We start from the raw sequence: 12135 nt of genomic DNA on the forward strand, positions 1-12135 counted from the left end.
TTGAGGTCCTCCTCCTTGGATTGAAGCCCAAGAGGAGACTGGCTAGATACCTATCTTTTCCTTGTGCCTTTCCTCTTCTTCCAGGTGATCACAAGCTCCCAGCAGAGTGTGGATACCTCCCGAAAGCGGCTCCAGGAAGACCTCCACCTCCAGAGCTGTGGGGCGCTGAGCTCCCCGGTGGCCTTCCTCCGCAGGGCCCACGTCACCCGCACCTTGGAGCGCGGAAGGCCCCACAGCTTCATCGGCGTCTGTCGAGAGACCGTCCTTTGACCCAAGTCTCGCTTCTGAGGACCACAGGCCCATGGAGGAGACCTTGAAGGCCCAGAGCCACACGTGAAGAAGGTTCAGCCACCAAGGGATGGAGGGACTGGGGCAGGAGAAAGAGGGAGAAGGGGCAGAAAAGGATCCAACTGCTCACCATCCGTCCCAACAAGTCTTCCTTTGAAGTCTCGGTCTGGATCTTCAGTCCCAGAAGCCCCCTTGTCGTGAATGCATCTTCATGCGACAACATTTGTGGAAGGAATTGGGAGTGGAACTAAAGTGGTTCCAGTTTGAAACGAGAAAACTTTGTCAAGTCTCTGTTTTCCTCCCATGGTGAAGAATGGAGATTCTGAAAGACCCCATAACCACTTGGGGTGGACGTCATTTGCTGAGCTCCAACAGCAAACGCTACGGTGCAACTTAGAAGTTGTATGTTCTTCGCCGTACCTCAAAAGTATTTTAACGAAAGCTGAACAGTGTTTTAATAACAATGATGGTCATGATAATAAAACAAAAATTCAGAAGGTCTCCCTGAACTTTGCATCTTCCAGGACTGATTCATCCATGGATGGATCTTCTGTTGCGGCAGAAGAAGTTTGGTTATTATTCTATGTCATATCTGTTATCATTTTTTTTTACATTGTCCCAACTCGAGTAAAAACATTTCAAGTTGCTCAGAATATGTTTGTTTTATAGCCCAATACATTTTGGCCTGTGTATCGTCTTAGGGGCTGGCTTGAATCTTAACTTCCAAAATTTCTGGACAAAGGATGTGACTTGTCCAGTTATTAGTTTGAGATTTTCTGGGGCAGAAATGTTTGGATTCAGACCAGTCCCTGGACCATAAGGGTCCATGCAAGCTGAAATCTGTTGGAAGCCTTCAAGAAATGAAACTGTGGCGACCTCCAGTGGAAGGTAAGGATCTCAGCTGGGAAATTCTGTATATTGATTTCTAGATCAGAGAATAAAGGGAGAACAGATCTGGATGAATGGGCTTTACGAGCCTGGAAGAGGGACCCATCCTGTTCAGCAAGTTACAAAATGCAAATTCACACAAACGTTGTTCTATCACTGGGGTCCTCAAACTTTTAAAGCAGAGGGCCGGTCCACAATCCTTCAGACTGTTGAGGGGCCAAATTATCATTTGGATGGAAAAAACGAACAAATTCCTATGCACACTGCACATATCTTATTTGTAGTTCAAAACAACAATAACAATGAAAGAACAATACAATATTTAAAAATGAAAATAATTTTAACCAACATAAACCTATCAGGATTTCAATAAGAAGTGTGGGCCTGCTTCTGGCCAATGAGATAGTCAGGTTAATTAGGATTGTTGTTGTTGTTGTTGTGTGTCTTCAAGTGATTTCAGACTTTGGGCGCGCCTAAGTCGAAAATTATTTATTTATTCATTTACTACATTTATTTACTACATTTATATCCCACCCTTCTCAACCCAAAGGGAACTCAGAGCAGCTGTATGTACATACAATATATTATATTATTAGCATAGCACAATATTAGCATTATACTATATTGAACTATACCACTATACTGTAATATTATATGCAAGATATAACATATAATTAATATTATTATATGGTATTATTGTTAGTATTATATTGTATAAAATGATAATATTCTTATCAATATTATATGTATATACAATATATTATATTATTAGCATAGCACAATATTAGCATTATACTATATTGAACTATACCACTATACTGTAATATTATATGCAATATATAACATATAATTAATATTATTATATGGTATTATTGTTAGTATTATATTGTATAAAATGATAATATTCTTATCAATATTATATGTATATACAATATAGTATATTATTAGCATAGCACAATAATAGCATTATACTATATTAAACTATACCACTATACTGTAATATTATATGCAATATATAACATATAATTAATATTATTATATGGTATTATTGTTAGTATTATATTGTATAAAATGATAATATTCTTATCAATATTATATGTATATACAATATAGTATATTATTAGCATAGCACAATAATAGCATTATACTATATTAAACTATACCACTATAGTGTAATATTATATGCAATATATAACATATAATTAATATTATTATATGGTATTATTGTTAGTATTATATTGTATAAAATGATAATATTCTTATCAATATTATATGTATATACAATATAGTATATTATTAGCATAGCACAATAATAGCATTATACTATATTAAACTATACCACTATAGTGTAATATTATATGCAATATATAACATATAATTAATATTATTATATGGTATTATTGTTAGTATTATATTGTATAAAATGATAATATTCTTATCAATATTATATGTATATACAATATATTATATTATTAAAACTGATATAAAAATATTGTATTATAAATGAGGATGGGGGCCAGGTAAATTACCTTGGAGGGCCGCATCTGGCCCCCGGGCCTTAGTTTGGGGACCCTTGTTCTATCAGACGATACGATGGTGGAATCTTTCACTCAGCTGTTACAATCTCATATGGGTCAACGTAAGTCTAGCTTCATTTGCAGATGTCCACGGAATTGAGCCATGGGACAACCCTAGGAACCTTGGACACCACACCAAGACCACACTTTGCTTTGCGGAGACCAGCCATTCCCAAACTCCAGTCCTCCAGGAGAGTTGGACTTCAATTCCCAGAAATCTCAGTTACCTCAACCAATCAGGGATTCTGGGAACTGAGGGTCAAAATACCTCCTCAACAGAGGATGCCTACCTGCCTCACTTCCAAGAGACCTCTGAAGATGTCGGCCACAGATACACACAGAACGTCAAGAGAGAATGCTACTGGAACATGCCCATACAGCCCTAAAAACTCACAGCAACCCAATGATCAGGGATTTTGGGAGCCAAGGACCAAAATAACTAAAACATTAGAGTTTGGGAAGCACTGCTGTTGCCAAGATGGGGCATTATTACAATGGCTGAGACCTCCAGAGGACATCACTGGCTTGGAGGCCACAGCCAACAGATATGGTCCTGGTGAGGACCATGTTGGGGGGCTTCAGGTGCCATTTAATATGGGTATTTTAGCGGGGGGACAGGGGACAGGACCTTGAGTGTTATGGAGGGAAGACCATAATGGAAGTCCCACCACACTCCAAAAAGGACACTCTCATGTGGAAGGGAAACGTAGGCCTACAAATGACCCTAAGCAGACATTTCATGCGACTATCTCATGCTTGCCTGTTGGATAATGCTTACTGTGGTGACATGATAACAATATATAAATATGTAAATATATTTATTAGTATTTATGTACAGTAGAGTCTCACTTATCCAAGCTAAACGGAACGGCAGAACCTTGGATAAGCAAATATCTTGGATAATGAGGAATTAAGGAAAAGCCTATTAAACATCAAATTAGGTTATGATTTTACAAATTAAGCACCAAAACATCATGTTATACAACAAATTTGACAGAAAAAGTAGTTCAATACGCAGTGATGTTATGTTGTAATGACTGTATTTACGAATTTAGCACCAAAATATCATGATATATTGAAAACATTGACTACAAAAATGGCTTGGATAATCCAGAAGCTTGGATAAGTGAGTGCTGGATAAGTGAGACTCTACTGTATATGTAAGAGCCCCAGTGGCGAAGTGTGTTAAAGCACTGACCTGCTGAACTTGCAGACCGAAAGGTCCCAGGTTCAAATCCCGGGAGCGGAGTGAGCGCCCGCTGTTAGCTCCAGCTTCTGCTAACTTAGAAGTTTGAAAACATGCCAATGTGAGTAGATCAATAGGTACCGCTCCGGCAGGAAGGTAACAGCACTCCATGCAGTCATGCTGGCCACATGACCTTGGAGGTGTCTATGGACACATTCAGCTTAGAAATGAAGATGAGCACCCCAGAGTCAGACATGACTGGACTTAACATCAGGAGAAACCTTTACCTTTACCTATATATATGTAAACAAGCTGTGCCCGGCCACGCGTTGCTGTGGCGAAGTATGGTGGTATGGGAAATAAAGTATCTTATATTATCTGCTTAGAACTGGATTATATGAGGCCCCTTCTACCCACCTGGATAAAATGCACACTGAAGTGGATTATATGGCAGTGTGGAGTCAAGATAATCCAGTGCAAAGCAGATAATATAAGATTATAAATGGGTTATATAGCTGTGTGGAAGAGCCTTGAGTCTACACTGCCATATAATCCAGTGCAAATTAGATAATCTGTGGAATAAGCCTAAGTGAGGCCTAAATCTGCCTGTCCCCTAACTGAACCCTGGCTGTCCCCTGGGTCAGTGGGTTGCTAGGAGACGAAGTGGGCAGAGATTAGCCCTCTAAACTGGCAGCAATTGGATAAAAACAATTATTGCTCTCCCTCTAATTAGGACTTTATTTTTCTTTTCTTTTTGTTGTATCAACCTAGAGGCGTGGATGATGGATTGTCTTGTCAAATTTCGAGGTTGGGGGGCCTGTACTTTTGTTGTTTTGTGGGTCGCCGTGATGCCATCACTCATTTATATATAGAGATATTATTTTTATATATATAAAGGATGTCTTAAGGAAGAGGGAGGAGGCTTCCTTTCTGCTGCCCTGGAAACTAGATCTCAATGGAGCCATGGATTCGAATTGCAGGAGAGGAGATTCCACCTGAACATTAGGAAGAACTTCCTGATCGTAAGAAGAGCTGTTCAGCAGTGGAACTCTCTGCCTCAGAGTCTTGTGGAAGCTGCTTCCTTTAAACAAAGGCTGGTTGGCCATCTCTCAGGGGTGCTTTGATTGTGCTTTCCCTGCATGGCATTGAGATGGCCCAACTCAACGAGTCTATGATTCTACCTGTCTTAGACACCCGTGATCAGATCACCACCTTTGCACAGAGTGTAAGAAAGGCCCGGACTCCAAGGTGTAAGTCCCACCACCAGGCATTTCAGATAGGATGTACTCAACCTGATGCAGAGGATGGTCTACTCCGACTCCACGAAGCACTCTCTGCAAAAGAAACAAGAGCAGTCGGGGTGCTTTATTACTCCAAATTTATTAGTGAGTCTAGAGTAAGTCTCTCTCCTAGGGTCACCTGCATGCAACAGAGCTCTACGGCTTTACTCCTTGAAGTACAGTCATCCTGGCGCCTTTGTGACTGCAAGGTAAGGCGCCTGTATTGTCACAGTGTATTGTTTGTTGGTTGGCTTGTTGGTTTGTTTGTTTCCTTCAAGGCCTTGGCCCAAAGTTGAGGAGGAAAAAGGAAAATCAAGACAGAAAAGTTACATCAGTTGACATTTATCTCATCATGAAACACGATTATTACTAGTACTTGGTTGTATTGTCTCCACAAAGTCTAATACTGTCGACGGCGGGTGACGTCCCCTCCCCGTTTGCAGCCGGTTTTACATTCGGTCCACACACACACACAGAGAAAAAAATGGCTCAGGAAAAAGTAAAGTTATTATTAATCATTGTCATAATAAAACAGAGAGAACGACCCCAACCGGACGAGATTTCGACACGTTTGTAAAAAAAATTGTATCTGTAAAGCATGGCTTTCCTGTGGTAGTAAACTCAGGTTCAACCCAAGGGTGGTCGATGGAAGGCTGTCGCTACAAACCTCCGCTCGCCCCCAAAAGCACCTCGTCTAAATAAATAGTCGGAAATTATTTTATTACATGTCCCCAAAATCCCGCCCCCGAAATCCACGCCCGCCCCACCCGCTGATCCTGTTTCACACTTAAGTCACGGTCCATTAAAACTCACATTAATTACACTTGTCAATAAGAATACTAATGACGACTCTTTCCCTCGTTTAGCATCAAACACGTCCCTCCATTTGTTTGTTTTGTTTGTGTGTTTGTTTGTCCCTCCCACCCGCTTGGCCCTTAACATTGCATACATTCTTGGTCATTTTTCAGGAAATCTGGAAGCCAAAGGTGCGGATCGAGGGCAGCCGCGGTGTTATTCAAAAGCCCCGGTTTCTTGGCAGCTTCCTCACTCACACGCTTCCCCCGTTTGCAGCGGCATTTCGCGTCCCCAAGGAAAGAGATTTGCCGAGGATCTTGCAAAAAAGGTGACGCCGCCAGTGGTCCATAGGAACAGCCTCCTCTTTTGGCAATAATTGGGGAAAAATAATAACCCAAAAGATGGAGAGAAATGGAAAGGAAAAGGAGGAGGAAAAGAAAAGGCAAAGAAGCGGAGATCCACTGAGACGCCAGAATATCCCGGACTCGGTTCAAACCTTTTTCCGTTCTGACGGAGCACAAAATCCCACTTGAAGGGTTCGGATCTTCGGCAGAATGGTCCCGTTCTTTTGATATGAGAGAGACAAGGAGGTTGAGCCTCGCGTTAGATGTACAGCGGCGTCTCCTGCCCAGTGAGCAACCGGAACATGGCGGCCGGCATGGTCTTCATGTGGATCTGTTTGGGAAGGAAGGAGACGGAGCTGAACCTCACGGCAAGAAAGGACTTCAAATGGGTGGTAGGCCTAGCATGCAACCCAACAGAAAACCCAATAGAGACCGCCGGGGCCTATGTCAACCATCTGGCCATGTTCCAGAAGCATTCTCTCCTGACATTTCGCCCACATCTATGGCAGGCATCCTCAGAGGCTGTGAGGTCTGTTGGAAACTAGACAAGTGGGGTTTATACATCTGTGGAATGATGTCCAAGGTGGGAGAAAGAAAGAACTCTTGTCTGTTTGAGGCAAGTGTGAATGTTGCAACTGGCCAGCTTGATTAGCATTAAACAGCCTTGCAGCTTCAAAGCCTAGCTGCTTCCTGGTGTTAGCTGGCCCTGATTGTGAGCTGGTCCTGGGGAATTCCGTACAAGAAACAATCAGGGCCAGCTAGCACTCCCCAACAAAGGATGCCAAAACACCTGGAGGCCCAAAGGTTCGGAACCACTGCCTGATCGTGACGCGAAAGCACATATCTATATATATATATAGGGTAATGAAATTTCAGCCTACGACAAAACAACAAAACTACATATCCCAGAAACACTAAACTTGGCAGCATAACCCCTCATCCATGCCTCTATGTTCATACAAAAAAGAAAAGAAAAGAAAAGAAAAATAAAGTCCTAATTAGAGGGAGAGGAATAATTGTTTTTATCCAATTGCTGCCAGTTAGAAGGCTAAGCTCCGCCCACTTGGTCTCCTAGAACCCACTCAGCCCAGGGGACAGGCAGAGTTAGGCCTCACTTAGGCCTCTTCCACACTGCCTATAAAATACAGATTATCTGATTTGAACTGGATTATATGGCAGTGTAGACTCAAGGCCCTTCCACACAGCTATATAACCCATTTATAATGGACTTAATATCAGGGGAAAACCTTTACCCTTTACCTTAACTACCACCAATTCCTCAAGACTTTATTTCCCAGACCACCAGACTTTGCCACAGCAACGCGTGGCTGGGCACAGCTAGTATACACATATAGAGCCTGGACACCCTAAAACAGTGGTTCCTAACCTTTGGGCCTCCAGGTATTTTGGACTTCAGCTCCCACCGTTCCTAAGAGTTGAACTCCAAAACACCTGGAAGCCTAAAGGTTGGGAACCACTGCCTGATCTTGGGAACTAAGCAGGGCCATCCCTTGTTATATTCAGGATATATTTCAGAGGAAGGAACGGGCAAAAGCACTTCTGAGGGTTCCTAAGAAAACCCTCGCGGCATTGCTAGGGTCACCATAACCCGACAGGTGACTTGAAGGTAAACACACGTATAGGATTTCGGTGGCCAAGTGCTGAAGGCTTACCTCTCCGACAGAGTTGGACAAAGCTTGCACGATCTTTTCATGCGCGGTGGCCACAACGCTTTGCCCGTTGATCTCGATGATGCGGTGACCCACGCGGACCCCTCCTCGCTCGGCAATCCCACCTCTCATCAGGCTGCAGATCTGCCCCGAAAGAACGAGAGAGCAAAACAACTCAATCAAAGAGAGGTGACTTGCATTAGTGACACAGACCCATTGCAACTAAATACATCCGTCTCTCCAAATGTAGGTGTCCATGGGCCCCAGAGACACAGTCCAATGCTTAAACCATCATCTGGAATTGAAATAAAATAAAACCTTCTTTCTCCAAATTAATTTCCAGGTTATCACATGTTTCTTATCTTGGTGGGAGAATGCATGGCCCGTGGTGGACTGAAACGCCAATCATCCCCCATCAGAAAAGCCAATGGTGTGGTGTAAAGGCTCCCAAAAACCTCTGCAGGTCCATTGACATTCAGGAAGGTCATATGTTGCTCAGTCTGGGTGTTATGTTCAAATACATCATTATTTTCTTTCTGCAACTGTGCTTATATCTAGCAGTCGCTAGATGGAAGCAGAGTACAATGAAAGGCGGCACCGCGTTATGGCGGAAAATCCATCCAGAGTCGTAGACATATTATGAGAAAAATGTAAACATAGATGGAGATGTGGTTGGCGACATGAGTCAGTACGACTTACAGGTTAAAGTCTTGGACTATGACCCTGGAGACATGGGTTCGGTTTCCAATTTGGTCACAAAAACTCAGAAAACCCTGGGATTAGAAATCAGCAAAAACTGCATCACATCCAATCCTTGCCGGGATGCACACTTACGATTCCATTCTGGACGCTGAAGCCCAGCTGGTATTTCAAATCGGGCCGCTTGATGAGGACGGTGGTGACCGGAGGGCAGCTGACGATGTTGAGCTTCACCTGCGTCTGGTTCTTCAAGCCCTGAAGGAGGAGTTGGGCAGACGTTGAAACCACGTCAAAGAAGGCAGAAGTGCTTCCCTTGACAGCATGTGTCTGCCTTCAGAGGGATCTCTTAGGCAAAGGATTGTTAGAGGTAGTTCAGACAGTCTAGAACTGGAAGGGACCCCCAAAGGCCATCCAGTCCAACCCCTCTTCTGACAGGAAGGAGGACACAATCCAAGCCCTCCCGATGGAGGACCATCCAGACTGCCGCCTTTGTGTCAGGGAGGGGATACCTTGATGATGCCTTGACACGTGGCCAACGGGAGCCCCACCAGGCTGGTGCCGTTGATGGACATGATCTGGTCCCCGATGCTCAGCTTCCCCGACCGAGCGGCAGGCCCCCCGTTCATCATGTTGGCCAGAATCACGGTGGGCAGGATGGAGCCCCAGCCGGACTCCACGATCACCACGCCCAGGATCTCCCCCTTGTGCTTCGCCACCTGCAGCTGGAAAGCAAGGAGGGCAGGGATCAGCACCGGGGATAATACTATGCAACACAGCTTTTGTTCCTGGGTAATAATAATAATAATAATAATCATCATCATCATCATCAGCTGATGACCCAAAATGCAGACTGTGCAAGGAAGACAATGAAACCTTTGATCACATCCTCAGCTGCTGTAAGAAAATCACACAGACCGACTACAAACAGAGGCACAACTATGTTGCTCAAATGATCCATTGGAACTTATGCCTCAAGTGCCACCTCCCAGCAGCAAAGAACTGGTGGGATCACAAACCTGCAAAAGTATTGGAAAATGAGCACGCAAAGATACTGTGGGACTTCCGAATCCAGACTGACAAGGTTCTGGAACACAACACACCAGACATCACAGTTGTGGAAAAGAAAAAGGTTTGGATCATTGATGTCGTCATCCCAGGTGACAGTCGCATTGACGAAAAACAACAGGAAAAACTCAGCCGCTATCAGGACCTCAAGATTGAACTTAAAAGACTCTGGCAGAAACAAGTGCAGGTGGTCCCGGTGGTGATGGGCACACTGGGTGCCGTGCCAAAAGATCTCAGCCGGCATTTGGAAACAGTAGACATTGACAAAATTAGGATCTGCCAGCTGCAAAAGGCCACCCTACTGGGATCTGTGCGCATCATCCGAAAATACATCACAGTCCTAGACACTTAGGAAGTGTTCGACTTGTGATTCTGTGATATGAAATCCAGCATATCTATCTCGTTTGCTGTGTCATACAATATAATAACAATAATAACAACAACAATAATAATAATACATCACACAGTCCTAGACACTTGGGAGGTGTCTAATGTGTGATCCAATACAACAGCTAGCCAGGTGTCTGCTGTGGACTCATCTTGTTGTGTTTCTAATAATAATAATAATAATAATAATAATAATAATAATAATAATAATAATAATACATCACACAGTCCTAGACACTTGGGAGGTGTCTAATGTGTGATCCAATACAACAGCTAGCCAGGTGTCTGCTGTGGACTCATCTTGTTGTGTTTCTAATAATAATAATAATAATAATAATAATAATAATAATAATAATAATAATAATACATCACACAGTCCTAGACACTTGGGAGGTGTCTAATGTGTGATCCAATACAACAGCTAGCCAGGTGTCTGCTGTGGACTCATCTTGTTGTGTTTCTAATAATAATAATAATAATAATAATAATAATAATAATAATAATAATAATAATAATAATACATCACAGCGCCCTAGACACTTGGGAGGTGTCTAATGTGTGATCCAATACAACAGCTAGCAAAGTGTCTGCTGTGGACTCATCTTGTTGTGTTTCTAATAATAATAATAATAATAATAATAATAATAATAATAATAATAATAATAATAATATATTTGGGACTCCCTCCCAAAATGCAGTGCTCCTTGCAGGGTCACCTTCCCTCCTCCTCGACTCCTCTTTCCCTCGCATTGGCTCCTGCTTCCATTTTCCGTTGCACCAATTTGAAAACAAGCCTCATTAGATCCTTTTCCCGACTGCTCTGGCACCTTGGAATAACAACATTTGCAGCATCGTTGTCGGCGCCTGAACTTGTGCCGCATTGATGCATGCCCGTGTGCTTTGCCTCCCCTCTCCCTGCCTCTGAGTAGATTACCATTTATTTACACTCTCCCTCCGTGTTGATTTAAAATCCAATTTCCACCCGACTTGTTGGTTTTCGGCTTCCCTTCCCGTCACCTTGGCTGCGTTTCACCTCCAAAACGCCTGGGCTCAGACTCTATCCAGATAAACATCGCTCTTCTCCTGATAACGCCAATGACATCCCTTCTCGTTTAGCGTTTTTCCCCTCCAGGATGACTTTGCAGAATATTTTTAAATGTAGAGAACACAACATGATCCGTACATTTTATACCCCACTTTTTCCCTACCTAAGCCCCTTCCAGTATAGATCAGGCACGGGCAAACTTTGGCCTCCCCTCCAGGTGTTTTGGACATCAACTCCCCGCTCAAAAATCCACCAAAAATAATCCACCCCATATTCCTTCTTCCTCCGAAATTGCCTTTGTCGAAGCAGCAGGCTCTCTTCTTTTAAATGCAAGAGACGGAGGATGGGAGATGCATTTTCCCAGCAGGAAAAAGACCCCGCTCCGTTCGGTGCTGATTAACCCACAGCGTGGGCCTTGTCTCCGCATTAAATCAATCACATTTATGAAAGAAGAGATAGACAGAGAATACGGAGCAAAACGGGAACAACAAAGACATCGCCGGGTTGAAAACAACAGAGGAAATTGGGTTTGTTTACATTTGAGAGAAAGGGACTGTTAGTGGATAAGGAAGTGAGGCTCGTCCTACTTAAACAAGCATGTGCAAACTTGGGCCCTCCAGGTGTTTTGGACTGCAACTCCCACAATTCCTAACAGCCGGTAGGCTGTTAGGAATTGTGGGAGTTGCAGTCCAAAACACCTGGAGGGCCCAAGTTTGCCCATGCCTGTATTAAAACTACTAAACCTTTGCAAGGTAGGGTGTTAAATAGAGAAGATGCAACAGCTATGGATCCTTCCGATTTTGCTTGAACTCAGGGGAGCTCTCCGTGGTGCTGAAGCTCTTTTCTGGATAGCTTTCAGCACCTTGGAGAGCTCCCTTAAAGTTGCAATTAAATTCCAGGAATTGTGGAAA

The 12135-nt window shown here is 43.2% G+C and overlaps 2 protein-coding genes across 7 annotated transcripts in view; one reads left to right on the top strand and one right to left on the bottom strand.

Moving 5' to 3' along the window:
- Positions 1 to 941, top strand: part of entrep2 (endosomal transmembrane epsin interactor 2) — an 81761-nt gene extending 80820 nt beyond the window's left edge. The window contains exon 11 of one of the 2 annotated variants that reach the window (XR_010000932.1): positions 85 to 224. Coding sequence is in view for 1 of the 2 variants with exons in the window: in XM_062963345.1 (XP_062819415.1) it covers positions 85 to 270 (186 nt within the window). In the remaining variant the exon portion in view is untranslated. Of the gene's footprint in view, positions 1 to 84 lie in introns of both variants that reach the window. The other variant, XM_062963345.1, reaches the window with a different exon arrangement.
- Positions 942 to 5300: 4359 nt separating this feature from the next.
- The window catches only part of apba2 (amyloid beta precursor protein binding family A member 2), a 51594-nt gene continuing 44759 nt past the window's right edge, over positions 5301 to 12135 (bottom strand). For all 5 annotated transcript variants that reach the window (XM_062963007.1, XM_062963010.1, XM_062963006.1 and 2 more), the window contains 4 exons: positions 9237 to 9449; positions 8863 to 8982; positions 8032 to 8172; positions 5301 to 6689 (listed from right to left, as the gene is read on the bottom strand). In XM_062963007.1, the coding sequence (XP_062819077.1) occupies positions 6618 to 6689; positions 8032 to 8172; positions 8863 to 8982; positions 9237 to 9449 (546 nt within the window). In that variant the 3' untranslated portion in view covers positions 5301 to 6617. The remainder of the gene's footprint in view (positions 6690 to 8031; positions 8173 to 8862; positions 8983 to 9236; positions 9450 to 12135) is intronic.

The sequence above is a fragment of the Anolis carolinensis genome, unplaced genomic scaffold (assembly GCF_035594765.1).
Source record: "Anolis carolinensis isolate JA03-04 unplaced genomic scaffold, rAnoCar3.1.pri scaffold_11, whole genome shotgun sequence".
In the NCBI taxonomy this organism is placed as follows: domain Eukaryota; kingdom Metazoa; phylum Chordata; class Lepidosauria; order Squamata; family Dactyloidae; genus Anolis; species Anolis carolinensis.